The 16,185-nt window shown below is 37.7% G+C and overlaps 1 protein-coding gene across 11 annotated transcripts in view; it reads right to left on the bottom strand.

Annotated features, from left to right (window-relative positions):
• Positions 1-16,185, bottom strand: part of ARHGEF38 (Rho guanine nucleotide exchange factor 38) — a 134,117-nt gene that overhangs the window by 60,351 nt on the left and 57,581 nt on the right. For all 11 annotated transcript variants that reach the window (XR_014813252.1, XR_014813251.1, XR_014813253.1 and 8 more), the window contains one exon: positions 7,846-7,969. Coding sequence is in view for 6 of the 11 variants with exons in the window: in XM_021101708.2 (XP_020957367.1) it covers positions 7,846-7,969 (124 nt within the window). In the remaining 5 variants the exon portion in view is untranslated. The remainder of the gene's footprint in view (positions 1-7,845; positions 7,970-16,185) is intronic.

The following is a 16,185-nucleotide window of genomic DNA, read 5'->3' on the forward strand; positions in this document are numbered from 1 at the left end:
TGTATTGGTTTCATTTTTTTTCATAAATTTTCTATAATCTTCCTCAATTTTGCAGTTTATAATTAGTAAACTTGAAATTGTGAACATTATAAATTGAGTTTTCTATACAAGCCGTAATATCTTAAACTTGTTATTTTGAATTAATTTAATGCTTATAGGAAAGTTGCAAAAATAACACTGATAGGGAGTTCCTGCTGTGGCACAGTGGGTTAAGAATCTGACTGCAGTAGCTCAGGTCTCTGCAGAGATGTGGATTTGATCCCTGGCCTAGTGCAGTGGGTTAAAAGATCCAGTGTTGCCGCAGTTGCAATGTAGGTTGCAGCTGAGGCTTGGATTCAGTCCCTGGCCTGTGAACTTCCATATGCCACGGGTGCAGCCATTAAAAACAAAGGAAAGTACTGAGAGTTTCCAAATATCCCTTACTTGTCTTCCCCAGTGTTAACATCTTACATAACCGCAGTACAATTAGAAAAAGAAAATGAAATTTGCTTTAATACTGTTAACTAAACACCTTACTTCAATTTTGAAACTAATAGTTTGTTGCTGTTCTAGAGTCTATCCAGGCTCCCACGTGCATTTATTCATTATTCCTCCTTAGTCTTCTGCAATCTTTAAAGATGACTACTCCTCAGTCTTACCCTGTCTTTAAAGACCTTGACATTTTAGAACAGTGAAGATCAGTTATTTTGTTGAATGTCCCTCATTCGAGTTTGCTGATGCCTAATGTTTTCTTCATGATCAGACATGACTGCACGTATTTTGGACAAAAGTACCACTGACGGGATGTCGTATCCCCCTCATTGGACTGTATTACAAGGTCCATGATGTGAATATGTGCTATTTCCTGGTACTGTTGACCTAGATCATTCACTTGGTTAAGGTGTTCTCTGCCTGGTTTCTCACTGAAAACTTACCGTCTTTCCCTTTGCAGTTAATACTTGGCAGTTAATTTAGTTTTACCCACTAAATCCAGCATCGATCAGCGGATGTTTTCTGTAATAGTTAAGACTGTAGTGTTTATCTAATGGTGATTTTCAATTTCCCTCTTTCCTTTTATATTTATTCATTAAAATTTACTGTAAGGAGTAATCAAGACAGTGTGGTACTGGTACCAAAACAGACGTACAGACCAATGGAACAGAATAGAGAACCCAGAAATAAACCCAGACACCTATGGTCAATTAATCTTTGACAAAGGAAGCAAGAACTTAAAATGGGAAAAAGACAGACTTTTCAGCAAGAATTTCTGGGAAAACTGGACAGCTGCATGTTAATCAATGAAACTGAAACACACCAAAATAAACTCAAAATGGCTGAAAGACTTAAATATAAGACAAGACACCATCAAACTCCTGGAAGAGAACATAGGCAAAACATTCTCTGACATCAACCTTACAAATGTTTTCTCAGGTCAGTCTCCCAAAGCAACAGAAATAAAAGCAAAAATAAACCAATGGGACCTAATCAAACTGACAAGCTTTTGCACAGAAAAGGAAACCATTAAAAATACCAAAAAGACAACTTACAGAATGGGAGAAAATAGTTTCAAACAATGCAACTGACAAGGGCCTATTTCTAAAATATGCAAACAACTTATAAAACTCAACCACAAAGGACCTGAATAGACATTTCTTCAAGGAAAATATACAGATGGCCAACAAGCACATGAAAAAATGCTCAACATCCCTGATTATTAGAGAAATGCAAATCAAAACTACCACGAGATACCACCTCACACCAGCCAGAATGGCCATCATTAATAAGTCCACAAATAACAAATGCTGGAGGGGGTGTGGAGAAAAGTGAATTCTCCTACACTGTTGATGGGAATGTAAGCTGGTACAGCCACTACGGAGAACAGTATGGAATTATCTTAGAAGACTATACATAGAACTACCATATGACCCAGCAATCCCACTCTTGGGCATATATTCGGTTAAAACTTTCCTTGAAAAAGACACATGCACCCACATGTTCATTGCAGCACTATTCACAATAGCCAAGACATGGAATCAACCCAAATGTCCATCAACAGATGATTGGATTTGGAAGATGTGGTATATACACACAATGGAATACTACTTGTCCATAAAAAAGAATGAAATAATGCCATTTGCAGCAACATGGATGAAACTAGAGACTCTCATACTGACTGAAGTCAGAAAGAAAGAGAAAGACAAATACCATATGATATCACTTATATCTGGAATCTAATATACGGCACAAATGAAACTTTCCACAGAAAAGTAGAAAGCAGCTACAGCTCTGATTAGACCCCTAGCCTGGGAACTGCCATGTGCCAAGGGAGCAGCCCTAGAAAGGCAAAAAGATAAAAAAAAAATTAAAAAGAAAAAAAATAAATTTTTAAAAATTTACTGTAAGGAAGAGATTTCCTTTCTCTTCATTTATTTATATCAGTATGGACTCTGATATTTATTTTATTCTATGTACTAAAATCCAATAGTAGAATTATTTATTTTGCTGCTAAGATATGTAAAGATAATGTCTCTAATTGTTAAAATACTCTCTTCCTAGGACAGAGGCATCTAATAAGCTCAAAGGAAATTCTGTTACATGAAAGATATTAAAATTCTGATTATCTGACTCTATATTAAAATGTACAAATTATTGAGCTGAAATATTTTCAAAGCTATTGATTTTTTTGCCTCTATTTTGATTCTTTTCTCTCCTTTTATAAAATAAAGCTCATGAAATAAATTGTTTTGATTTAGGATTTTTGAATATTTTTCAAAATATAGATATTATAAAATCTGGTACAGGATATAACTTTATCCTATTCAATAAGAGCTCTGTCAAAAGCTTCTTTTCATAAGTCAAGTCTTCCAAAACACAATTTTAAAATTTCAGAATTAAATCTTTTCTACAGTATGAACACTCAGTGTTTACTTTTTTTGGATAACTCCTTGTTTTCATAGGAATAAATTTCAGTTATCTTCTCATTTGCAATTTTGTTTTCAATAATTACAATTGTAAAGATTTAAAAGGTGATGTTACTTTTTCCTTCTGTTTATTGAATATCTTAACTAAGGGCTTCTAACTGATTTTGAATGAAATGCAATTTCTAAAAGCTGATTCGTGACCAGCAGCAAAAAATTGTGCATGGTCATGCATAAGATTGTTTTTAAATTAATATCAACTTTACCCTCCAAATATCACATGCATTTCATTCTAATTTCGTATATGTAAAACTATATGTGAATTTTACTACAGTTACTATTTCAGTTAATAGACTATCACAGCTTTATTATATATGCACCCCAGTCAATCCCAAGCACATTTCTGCTCCATAGATTTCTTACTTTAGTAAAAGCATAGTTTACTGTGATGCTCCACCCAAATGTGTTAATATTATAATTTACATTCACAGGTTTGATTTTTAAAGTTACAGTAGCAGTATTTAGAGTACAGTAAGAAAATTCACCTTTGACAAACAATAAGCTTCCAAAAGGTTTCTTGGATTCTCTGAATGGGATTAGACATTTTTGAATCATTATTGGAATAAATTGATATTCTTTTTAATTCATCTGTTCACACTGTCATAAAACTGTCATAACTTAACTGTTTGCAATACTCTTTTGCTAATGGTATCAATTCATTAATAGTCATTGCTTCACATTTCTCACAAGCCCAAAGAAACTAGGAATTAAAAAGGAGAGAAATTAACTTAGGATAATTAACTTTCATTTGACCTCAGTGAAACCATGCTGCATGGAGTGATATGGAAACACTTTTGTAGCTGCATGTGTTAAGCCACATGCACTTAGGCTTAAAGGTATAGGTCAGACTTCAACAAGTGGGGTTTAGATTGGGAAGATGATTCCAAGTGGAAGTAGCAGCATGAACAAAAGCATAGATAGCAAATGCCAAATCCCACATACTAAGCACAGTTGGCCCTCCATATCTATATATTCCAAATCCATAGATTCAACCAACCTCCAGTTGAAAATATTCAGGAAAAAAAAAAAAACCAAACCCAGAAAGTTCCAAAAAGCAAAACTTGAACTTTCAAGCATAGGCAACAATTTATATAGTACTTAAATTGTATTAGGTATTCTAAGTAGTTTAGAGATGGTGTAAGTATATGGGAGGATGTACAAAGATTAGATGCAAATACTGTGCCATTTATATAAGGGACTTGAGCATCTGAGGATTTTGATAGCCAAGAGGGTCCTGGAACCATTTCCTCTGGATACTGAGGGGCAACTCAATTTTTTAAATAATAGGCATGATATTTTCAAAATAATGACTAGCTTTTGATGTAGATGTTGCTGCTTTTTCAGCAGATTTCTGTCTTCTGATTGTCTTATGGGGCAGAGACAGGATTAAAGACCCAATGGTAAATGATATTTTATATGTTATATGTTAACCATCAACTTTTTTGAGAAACAGAAAACCAATACTTAATTTTTATTAAACATGTATGAATTAAAACCTTATTTTTGAGAGACTTTATTTCAAAATAAAATAGCATAACTAAGCAATAAAAAGGTGATAGATTTATATCATAGAATAAATAACCAAACTACTGTAGCAATAGTATCTAGATATTCGGTATCACGACAGCTCATCCTCTGCTTCCCATACATAGGTCTCTTACAATGAATCTATAATTCCTACTAAACCCATTGAATGTCATCCTGGTGTCTTCCTGCTACCACCAGTCACGGCATGAGCCACCCAGCATGGGTCATGACACAACTAGCTGCTACACTACTGACAGCAGGATTTGTGTCATCAAATACATCTCCTACCACCCTCAGAGCAGGAAGAAGTTAGCTGTTACTAGCTGCTCATGTCCAAACATCATCATCTTATCAGTCAATATCCCATATGCTGTACTTCAAAGGAAAATGTAAGTATAAAGACTATAAAAGGTTGGAAAAGAAGAGATGGGCTCTCTTTCAGTGTTTACCATGTGAGAACTCTGTCAAATGCACCTGCCTCTTATGCTCTACCAAGAGAGGCCATGTCAGAAATTGAAGTATGATATAGGTGGCTTACCAAATCTCTTGTGATGCAACTATTAATAATGACTGTCCTTTAAAAAGGAGAAAATCCAGGACAAATGCTAAACTGGACTGAATGCTTGAACAATAGGTAAAACTAGGATGTTCTAGGCAAACCAGGATGTGTGGACTCTTTAGACCTGGAATTGTTTTGACTCCAGAAAATGCAAACAATGCCTGTATTTTGCTTATGCTTTTTTCCCCAATTCTCTTGAATCTGACCCCAATTTTCTATTCTCACAGTATCTACCTTAGCCTAGATGCTTATTACCATATGGCTAAATTATCTATGACATATTTATTGCTCTAGGACTCATTTTCTCCTTCTATCCATTCTCTTCATAACTACCATAGTTGCCTTTCTCCAGGGAAAGGAAAAATCCTTGCTGAGAAATCCTTTAATGGCTCCTCATTGCCTGCAGAGTAAATTCCAGACTTGATTCCAAGTACAGCCTGTCCCTATTTCTATACTTACAGATTCATTTTTCAATCCTCCCTTACACGAATCCTTCACTCCAGCTTCTCATAGTCACTCACCATTTCCTAAACACAACTGGCACTTGTATGCATGGTTTTGTTCATGCTGTTACTTCCACTTAGTCTTCCCAACCTGCACCTTACTTGCTGAAATCTGACCTATACCTTTAATCCCAGGCAACAGCTTCAAGAATTCTTCTCTGTTACCCATCTAGAAATATTCTCTTTAACCCCTGAAGTTCAGCAATAGTGTAGAAAATACTCTGTTTTTGTATCAGATCATTATCTTCCATTCAAGGGGCTATTTGCCAGCTTTTGAAGGACCCAGATGATCTCTTTCATCTTTTGATACCCACCAATGCCACACAACACCTTAATCATTGCATGTGCTGCTTAATAAGTAATCATTGAGTGAATAAGTAAATGAATGGCCAATGAATCCACACTAAAGTGATAATGAATAAAGTCCTTCCTTTGGAAAATACTTTTACAATGTACTGGAAACTGTATTAGTCAGCTTGGGCTGCCATAACAAAATGACATAGATCGGGTGGCTTAAGCAACAGACATTCATTTCTCACAGTTCTGGAGACTTGAAAGTCCAAGATCAGGGTGCCCGCAGATTCGGTTCCTGGAGAGGCATTCTTTCCCAGCTCGCAGGTGGCTGTCTTCTGCACATGGTGGAGAAGGCACTCTGGTCTCTCTTTCTCTCCTTATAAGGACACTATTTCCATCATGGGTCAACCCCCTCACTACTTCATCTAAACCTAAATTACTTCCCAAAGGGCTCACCTCCTAATACCATCCAGTTGGGGGATAGGGCTTTAACATACACATTTTGGAGGGACACACACGTTTAGCACATTTAATCACAGGAAATGACTGAATTTAAACTTATCTGTGGGAGAATCTTTTTGAGTGGGCTGGCCTCTTGATATGTAAAATACTGCAAATAGCCCAGTCATTTCACCTTTGTATAAGATCAGCCTTGCTTATTAAATTTTGTGTTTTTTTTAAATACTAAGCAAAAGCAATTTCATGCCATTTTTATAATCTGATTCCCATTAACAAAAACATAATGAGGATGAATAAAGATATAAGATGTGAGGAGTTCCCATGGTGGCTCAGCAGAAATGAATCTGATTAGCATCCATGAGAATGCAGGTTCGATCCCTGGCCTCCCTCAGTGGGTTAAGGATCTGGCTGTGAGCTATGGTATAGGTTGCAGATGCGGCTTGGATCTGGCATTGCTGTGGCTGTGGCTGTGGCTTAGGCCATTGGTTACAAATCCAATTTGACCTCTAGCCTGGGAACCTCCATATGCTGAGGGTGTGACTCTAAACACACACACACACACACACACACACACATGCAAAAGGTATAAAATGTGTGTGTTGGTGACTCTGTGAGTGTCTCAAAGAAAGGATCCATAATCAAAGGGGATGTTAGTCACCCTGGAGGGTTGAATTACTCTGTGTATTCCTGAATCGTCTTAATATTTTGTAATGAGCATATCTTGCGCTTTATACTATACAAACGGAAAAATGATTACAACATTTAAAGAATTCTTAGCCTTCATGGCCCTGTGTATGTGATATCCTGAATGTGGCACTGCCTTCAAGGAGTTCACAGCACAGTATTCCCTTTGAAACTCCCAAGAATCATTGCACATGCTGCTGCTTAATAGATATTCATTTGGGTGAATAAATAAATAAATGGCCAATGAGAAAATAGAACAAAAATTAGACTCGACACTTTTCTGGTGATCTCTCTGTATTTTCTGCAAAATCTTATCAGAGTAAGAAAATAATCTATGCCTGTATGAGAGTAGAAACATATTTGGAAAGCAAATAATATAGACCAAAAAAAGGAAAAGGATGGGAAAAGTAGCTGTTAAGCATTTTTAATAATCATGTAAACTTTCTGTGCAAAAAGTTACAATCCAAAAATCAATGGATTTCTAGGCATAAGATCTAAAAGCATTGTGACAAAAATCAGTAAAACTATTAAAGTATTTAAATGTTTAATTCTTTAAGAATCAAGTAAGTGTTAGCCATAAAACCAAATGAGGGAACATCTGGAAGGCAAAGAGGTTGAAAGATTGGAAATTAAAAAGCAAATGGTGTGCTTAGTGCTACTGAGGGACTTTAGCAAATGGATATAAACCCATTTGAAAATAAATACCAAGTTTGTGTAATTACAATGAGCCTGAAAATGGGTTTAGCATTTATATATCTCCTGGGAAGCTTGGTGAGTCAGAAACATAAAACCAAAGCAAAGGGAGGCTATTAAAATATTATTTCCTGTTGTATCGCTGAACTGGAGAGGAGAATAAACATACCGATTACTTGCATGGCCGGTTCCACGTCTGTTGTGGCCTCTTCCAACAATGACAGCAGCTTGGCTGATATCTGATGCACGGATTCAATGTTGCTAAATAAGCTATCCACATCCAGCCGATCAATCTGGAGAAACACAAACACAGCACCAGCTGATGGAGCGAGACACATAGCATTTAGGATGTTTTCTCCTGCTCAACAGCAAGGGTTTTAGATGCTAGCCCATGCTGCTTCCATCAACCGTTTCTGTAAACGTTCTTATTTGGGATTTCCAGAGCAAAGGTGTAGTTTTTCATGCGAGAAATTGGGATGGTGCATCTGTTACCTCTGTCTTTTTCTTTATTTTGATGGAGTTTTAATAAGTTGAGTGTACATCTATGTTCCTATAAGAATCAGAGTGTGAAGAAGATTTGGACCACTTAGTTGGTGTTTTATTAACCCTCTATGAGGGTATGTATTAGAGTGTGTGAATTTAGAACACTTTACTGCTTACACAGCAGAAGTCAGACCTTACTCTAGGCAAGTGACTATTTTCAAAGCTGTTTTAAACCACAGATGTTTTCAAAATGATGACAAGTAAATTTGCTGAGTTGTTTCCTGCTTTTTTTTCTTAAAAGAATTGTGAATGGAAGTCTTCACCAAACATGTTCTACTAATCAAAGATTCGTCATATTTTATAACTTCATGCATACCCTCAAAACCCAGTGTAATCCTTTCTGGATCTTATAGCTGGTACTTATGTAACCGAGCAGGGCCCTGTGAGGCTCCTGGGCACAAAAGCCTTTCTATGTTCCCCAATTCTTGTTTTTAGGAAATGGGCCTCATTCAGCTTCCAGAGCCTTCCCTGAGTGCCTAGGGACAGGTTCAGACCCTTGCTGATCAGGGAAGGAAGGAGATGCAAAGACAAGAGAGGAACAGTCAAAAAACAATAGTACAGCCTTGGGGCAAGAAACTGGGTCCCTCTCAATGGATACACATAATAATATGGGCATCTTAAACACTTAAGAGAAAACTTATATTCCTTGTAGAAATGAGTACTTTAAAACTGAGCAGTTTAGAGTTCTTCCTTGTCCTTCTCCCTGGCTTGATGGTACCCTAAACACAATCACCCATAAGCTAAAGATTAGGCACCCTGAGCACAATTGCCTGTAGGATAAAGATGATTAGCACATGATGTTTTCAGGAACTTTCTTGGTTTGTTCTAATATCTGATCAATATGCTGTTTTTGCAAGTACTGTTATTCTAGCCAATAACCCAGAAGACACCCATCATGATCCTGCCAAGGTCCCCTGACATCACCTTTGATGACTAAGATGCCCCCAAAGAAAGAAGAATGCATGTTTGTCCCAATCCTGATTCCTATCTGAAAACCTGTTTTCCTCCTTTTTATGATAAAACTCCCTGCACTTCTTCCCAGTGGGGAGTGCAGTCTTTAAGGCATTAGTAGATAGAGGCCAAGTTTCGGCAACACTTATAAGAATTTATTTATTCATTCATCAATACTTTTGCTAAATAATTCCTGAAGTTCTATGCCAATAATTGTAATAGAGGTCAAATTCTGTCACAGGCATTGAATGATTAATCGACAGATGGCCAACTCCCCTAAGCTGTTAAGAAGAGTATGGTGAGATCTGTGCCCCGAGTTTGCTGGATCTTACTCAAGCTCGTTCTTTTGAGCTTGAGTCAGATCTCCTTTCATAACCAGTCTCTAGCTGGGTCATGAACAGCTTGGTCCAGGCTCCCCCAGCTACCACAGCGAATAGGAGCAGGTGCCTTTTATGCGTGGCTTATTGTGCATGAGGTCATAAGTGGATAACCAAGTCATCAATAATCAAGTCATGGAAAGCTTCAAAGAGGAAAAGCAGAGTTACAGGTCCCAAATGAAGGTGGCAAAATTAGGGATGAGAGAGAGACAAGGAATTCAACTAGGAATCAGAAAAAAAGGGCTAAGAAATTAAGAGAAATTGGGAACAAGGAGTAGAAGATAGGAGACAGATCGGGAAGATTTCTGGAGATGAAGGCTAATAACTGCAACTTTTTTATGCTCTTAGCATCATTTTCTTCAAGTGTGTTAAGTCTACTTAGTGGGGAGGAGGAAGACAAGTCTTCATTTTTTATCCTTTTTTTTTTTTTTTTTTCTTTTTGGGGCTGCGCCCAAGGCACATGGAAGTTCCCAGGCTAGGGGTTGAATGGCACCTACAGCCTATTCCACAGCCCCAGCAATGCAGGATCTGAGCTTCATCTTTGACCTACACCACAGCTCAGCAATGCCAGATCCTTAACTCACCGGGCAAGCCTAGAGATGGAAACCGATATCCTCATGGATCCTAGTCATGTTTGTTAACTGCTGAGCCATGAAGGGAACTCCTATCCCATCATTTTTTAACATTGACGCCATTCTTGATGGTGTTTCCCCTTTCGGACATGGCTATTATTTTGATCAGGATGTTCTATTATTAAATATGGAAGCAATATTTCACATTGCACCTTATTAAAAATTTTGTGACTATGTCAGTTACTTCTAATGCAATATAGTCTGGCTGGATCTTTAAGTCACCTTCCTATCCCCGCCTTCCTATCATAGTCTGGTCCTCAGGAAAACCCCCAGCCTCATTTGTAAGCAAATTCTGTGTGATTGCATGAGGTGGGTTTATTTCCATATAGAGTTACACAACTTTTCAATTTTTAAATGTATTCTGAAATTATCTGTCTCCATACTTCATGAGTAATAATGAAATCATTACAAACTCTCAGGGTCTTTAGCCTAGAATCGCAGGAAATGTTTCCTTGTTAAGTGCTCACTCTAACAGGATAGGGCACACATGGCCTTCAGCCTGAGATATGTAGGTTTTCAAAACTTTTAATTTCTACGTTAGAAAGTGTATTTAGTATTATACAAAATATCTCAAAGACAGATAACTGTTATAGTGCTCTTTTTGTTAAGCATAATTTTGTTTTGTTTTTTGTTTGGGGGGGGTTGCTTTTTTTTTTTTTTTCTGAGACGCATCTGCAGCATATGGAAGTCCCCAGGCTATGGATCAAATCGAAGCTGCAGCTACTGGCCTACACCACAGCCATAGCAATGCCAGACTTGAGCTGTATCTGTGACCTGCTCCATAGTTCATGGCAATGCCAGATCCTTAACCCACTGAGTGAGGCCAAGTGTTGAACCCACAACCTCGTGGATTACTGTCGGATTCTTAACCCACTGAGCTACAATGGGAAATCCTAATCATAATATTGAATGGCTCAAATGTCACATATTTCTGAGTATCACAGATTATAACACATTACTTTTTCTACATGTATTGGTTATTAATTACAGCACAGAAGTGTAACTTTGTATGGTGCAAACCATGTTTTACAAAGTTATGTATGAATCAAATTTTTTTGTAAATTGACTTATTTTAGGTGTGCTACTTTAATTTTTTTTGAAGAATAATACTGTGAGATGAATTCCTCTAAAGTTTCATCCCTAATTTATTTGCTTTATGTGCAAGAATTTCATATAATATACCCTATTATTATTTCATTTTATTGTGGAAACTTCATTCTGAGGAAATTATAGTGCTTCATATTTGTTATTTCATACATCATTCCAATTTCTCTGTAAAATAGGAACCAGTTTGAAGATAGGGAAACTGATGCAGAGTGAAGAGAGATACCAAGCCCAGAATTATGAACTTCAAGACAGAGCTGAAACTGGAAATTGACCTTTTAGTCCATTATCAACAATTACTAAAAACAGAATACTTTGCCATCTCTGTTTGGCTTTTTTGGGTTTATTCCTGGATTTTTCAGTAAGTTGTCACTTCTACAATTTATTTTTCAAGGTCAGAATCCTGCATGTCTGGCTAATTTAGATTTTAATTCATTTAGCAAGGATCTAATTTTGTATTCTATCTATAATCTTACCTCACTCAATGCAACAAATACTAAGTAACAAAAACATAGGTTTTGATTTCTTTCCTTTTTGAAGGACAGAAAGGATTAAAAACATCAATTGGCCTAGTTTCAATCACCTGTATCACCACAGGCCCATGGGGATTCTATGAATCATAAAATGAATTCACATTCAGTCACTGCTTTGCCAAGGAGCAAAGAGTTATCTAGTCCAGGCTTTTAAAACAGGCAGACAATTTTATAATTATTGGTGTAAATGGAAGGAAGTATTTATATACATTTATTAATTGTTTACTAGAAATGTGCAATGCTCCATAGCTTAGGTTGAATTATTTTTTAAATAAAATAAAGTTCATTTTTTGTAAAAAGACTTAGTCTAGGTATATATTATCTGGGCAAAGTCAATATTTAATAACTCAAACATACAAAACAGAAAAATTAAAGTTCAGCATTTTGAGTGACAATATAATTCTTTGTTTCACAAAAATATTCAGAGGATATACCTTAGATAGCAAATTTCCATTGCATTTAAGTAATTGCTGAACTTACAGTTGCATGTATGCAAAACTCCCCAGGCATACATGTCTAAGTAAAAGAAAACACTTATAAAATGTTATCAATTCAGAGACTATAATCACTGGTATAGAATTACTTTGTTGCCATAAGCATCTTATATTCACTGTTTACAAAGCTTTCCTTGTATTTTCCCCTGCACCCAAATCCTAACCCAAGCTCTCAAATGCTTTGCCCTCCTATTACTTTACAACATTCTACCCAGCTAAAGTGGAATATGGTAATGGTACTATTTGTCCAGTAGTTTTGCACATCTCTCTGTCCTTTCTGCTGCTTTTTGGGGAGAAGTCACAGCAACACTGCTCTAACTGATCTGGTGGAATTGTCAGTCGTGGTGCCTGCTCCCCCTCCCCTGCGCTACAGTGGGCGTGTGACCCAGCTGGCCACAGCAATTGGCCTAGGATGGCAGCTTCTTAGGCACAGCCAATGAAAATCTTCACCGATTTTTTTTTTTTTTTTTTTTTTTTTTTGTCTTTTTAGGTCTGCGCCTGAGGCATATGGAGGCTCCCAGGCTAGGGGCTGAATCAGAGCTGCAGCTGCCAGCCTACACTAAAGCCAGCAACTCAGGATCCGAGCCACATCTGTGACTTACACCACAGCTCACGGGAATGCTGGATCCTTAACCCACTGAGCAAGGCCAGAGATTGAACCAGCATCCTCATGGATATTTGTCGGGATAGTAAACCACCAAGCCACGAAGGGAACTCCCCTTCACTGATTTTTTTAGTAAGTGGTTGTTGGGAAATAGAAGGGACTGGATTGTCAGCCCTAAGTATGTAAGTTTCTGTCTTCAGCAGTTGTCTTTTGGAGAACTTGACTGTTGTAAAGTCAACCCAGAGAGAGAAGCTAAGCCTGACACTGTCATGTTAGCTTCTGGGTCTCCCTTGCCTAGAGCAAGGCATCTTGATGACAGAAAGTGATAAACTGCTTTTTAAAATTCAAGGTAGTTGGAATTTTATTTGTTACCTATAACCAACAGGGGACAATACACTTCTCTTTACTTCTAGCCAGAATCTCACTTTCCTACTCCCTTGGTTGGAATTAACCTCTCCCTCTCCTATGCTTCCATGACTCTTGTTCTGTATTACTTAATGCTTATATTGAAGCCTATGATATTATATATATCACATATGTGGGATTTATGTATATATAATTATATTTATTAATTTATCTGTCTTTATGGAAAAAATGTGAGTTCTTCCATGACATTTGTCTTTGTGAGTTATTTATTTATTTATTTATTTATTTATTTATTTATTTTTCTCACCAAGTATTTTAGCTTTTTTATTATTTTTTAGTAGTTATTTTCCAATACAATTTTTTCTACTGTGTAGCATGGTGACCCAATTACACATACATGTACACATTCTATTTTTGCACATTATCATGCTCCAGCATAAGTGACTAGACAAAGTTCCCAGTGCTACACAGCAGGATCTCATTGCTAATCCATTCCAAAGACAATAGTTTGTGTCTATTAACCCCAAGCTCCGCAACCACCCCACTCCCTCCCCCTCCCCCTCCCCCTTGTCAACCACAAGTCTATTCTGCAAGTCCATGATTTTCTTTTCTGTGGAAAGGTTCATTTGTGCTGTATATTATATTACAGATATAAGGATATCATATGGTATTTGTCTTTCTCTTTCTGAATTACTTCACTTAGTGTGAAAGTCTCTAGTTCCATCCATGTTGCTGCAAATGGCATTATGTCATTCTTTTTAATGGCTGAGTAGTATTCCATTGTGTATATATACCACATCTTCAGAATCCAATCATCTGTTAATGGACATTTGGGTTGTCTCCATGTCTTGGCTATTGTGAATAGAGCTGCAATGAACATGAGGGTGCATGTGTCTTTTTTAAGGAAAGTTTTGTCTGGATATATACCCAAGAGTGGGATTGCTGGGTCATATGGTAGTTCTACATATAGATTTCTGAGGTAGCTCCATATTGATCTCCATAGTGGTTGTACCAGCTTACTTTCCCTTTGTGAGTTATTTAAATAACCCACTGTGCCTAATACAGTGCAAGGCTCATACCTAGTTACTTGATAAGAGTTTGACAATTTGAATTGAATTGAATCACTACAATTCAAATGATCTCTTTTCTCTGTGGGAGTCATCAATACATGTTCTTTACTGGACTCTGGATAACAAGTATGAGGAGATCAAAAGTGGTTTGAAGAAAAAAAATTTAAAATCATCTCATCTGGTTGTTCAAAATATCACCTTAAGTGGATATTTTGTAATTTCCTGCTTAATTTTATCTACGAAGACAAACTGTCATCCTCATTTTTGCTCTTAGTATACCTGGAAGATTTGCTGACAAAGACTACACTTCCCTCACGGTTTTCACTTGGGAAATCCCTGTTTATGGTTCTTTGTTTAATGAGCCTTGGGACACTCAGCCTAAACCTGGTCACAGAGAGGAATAACCAAACATTCTTAGGTATTGTGCAGACCTTTAAAAGTGAGCACGGACAGGAGTTCTCATTGTGGCTCAGAGGTAATGAACCTGACATAGTGTCCATGAGGGTTTAATCCTCAGTGGGTTAAGGATCCAGCGTTGCCTTGAGCTGTGGTGTAGGTTGCAGACCTGGCTTGGATTTGGCATTGCTATGGCTGTGGTGTAGGCCAGTGGCTATAGCTCTGATTTGACCCCTAGCCTAGGAACCTCCATATGCCACTGTTGTGCCCCCTCAAAAAAAGCCCTCTAAGAAGTGGAGACACAGTGGGGATGTCCTGAGAGGGAAAAACCGGGTCAAGATTTATATTTAAGTGCTGCAACTGAGAAGGGAAGGCTTGTGAGATAGAAATTGCAGCAAGTGGGAAAAGAGGATGTTGGCAGAAGGCCCTGGCAACCACAGGGTTAGGATAATTATCTAATTACTATGGCATTTACTCAGACAGTTGGATTCCAGACTACAAAGATTTTCAGGGTAAACTGGTCATTATTTCATCAGGTTTCTCAAAACTACTGATTTGTAAATGTGAAGTTTCCTGCTGTGACACTAGATTCTAACCTGGCTAATTGCAGTCAACCTCCAAGTGGAATCAACATCACAGCTAGACAGCAAGTCTTTTCACTATCTTGCAGCTAAATGCCCAAGTTACCTGATAACTGGCCGGAAACATTCCAGGCCAGGAGACACTAATGGGGACAGGCCTGTATTAGTGCAGGGATGTCAATTCCTTTGCAGAAAGGAAGGTGAGGACCCTGAGACAGAATTTTCAGCAGGTGCAAGAGGAAGAGCAGAGCCAAAGGAGGTGACTGATGTCCAGACCAAAGATTGTGGTCAAATCTAAGAAGTTCCCGAGGCCTCTGAAGAAGGAAGAGAGTGGAAAAGTTCATCCCATGGAGTTCCCGTTGTGGTGCAGCAGAAATGAGTCCAACCAGCAATCATGAGGTTGCCAGTTCGATCCCTGGCCTTGCTCAGTGGGTTAAGGATTTGGCGTTGCCATGAGCTGTGGTGTAGGTTGCAGACTCCACTTGAATCCTGTGTTATGGCTGTCATGTAGGCCGGCAGCCTCACCTTCAATTAGACCCCCAGCCTGGTAACCTCCATATGCTGTGAGAGTGGCCCTAAAAAGCAAAAAAAAAAAAAAAAAAAAAAAGAAAGAGAGAACAAAAAGGAAAGAAAGAAAGAGTTCATCCCAAACCTAGACTAATAATAGAAAAGTAAGGTGCTTATGTTGACGTCCTTGGATAAAAGTTAGAGAGTTGACCAAGGGTCCCTGCCTTTGTTTCTCATATCGGCCTCAACTCAGCAACAGACAGGAAAGAGTGACCAGGTGGGGGCTGGAGGTGGTCTCCAGGTTCCGTCCTTTCCTACTTAGAATTTTATATAAAGTACTCAGAGGACAAA

This window comes from Sus scrofa, chromosome 8 (genome assembly GCF_054392235.1).
Source record: "Sus scrofa isolate SSC_HxYL_T2T_F1_AM1 chromosome 8, Sscrofa_HxYL_maternal_Yorkshire_Landrace_v2.0, whole genome shotgun sequence".
Taxonomy (NCBI): domain Eukaryota; kingdom Metazoa; phylum Chordata; class Mammalia; order Artiodactyla; family Suidae; genus Sus; species Sus scrofa.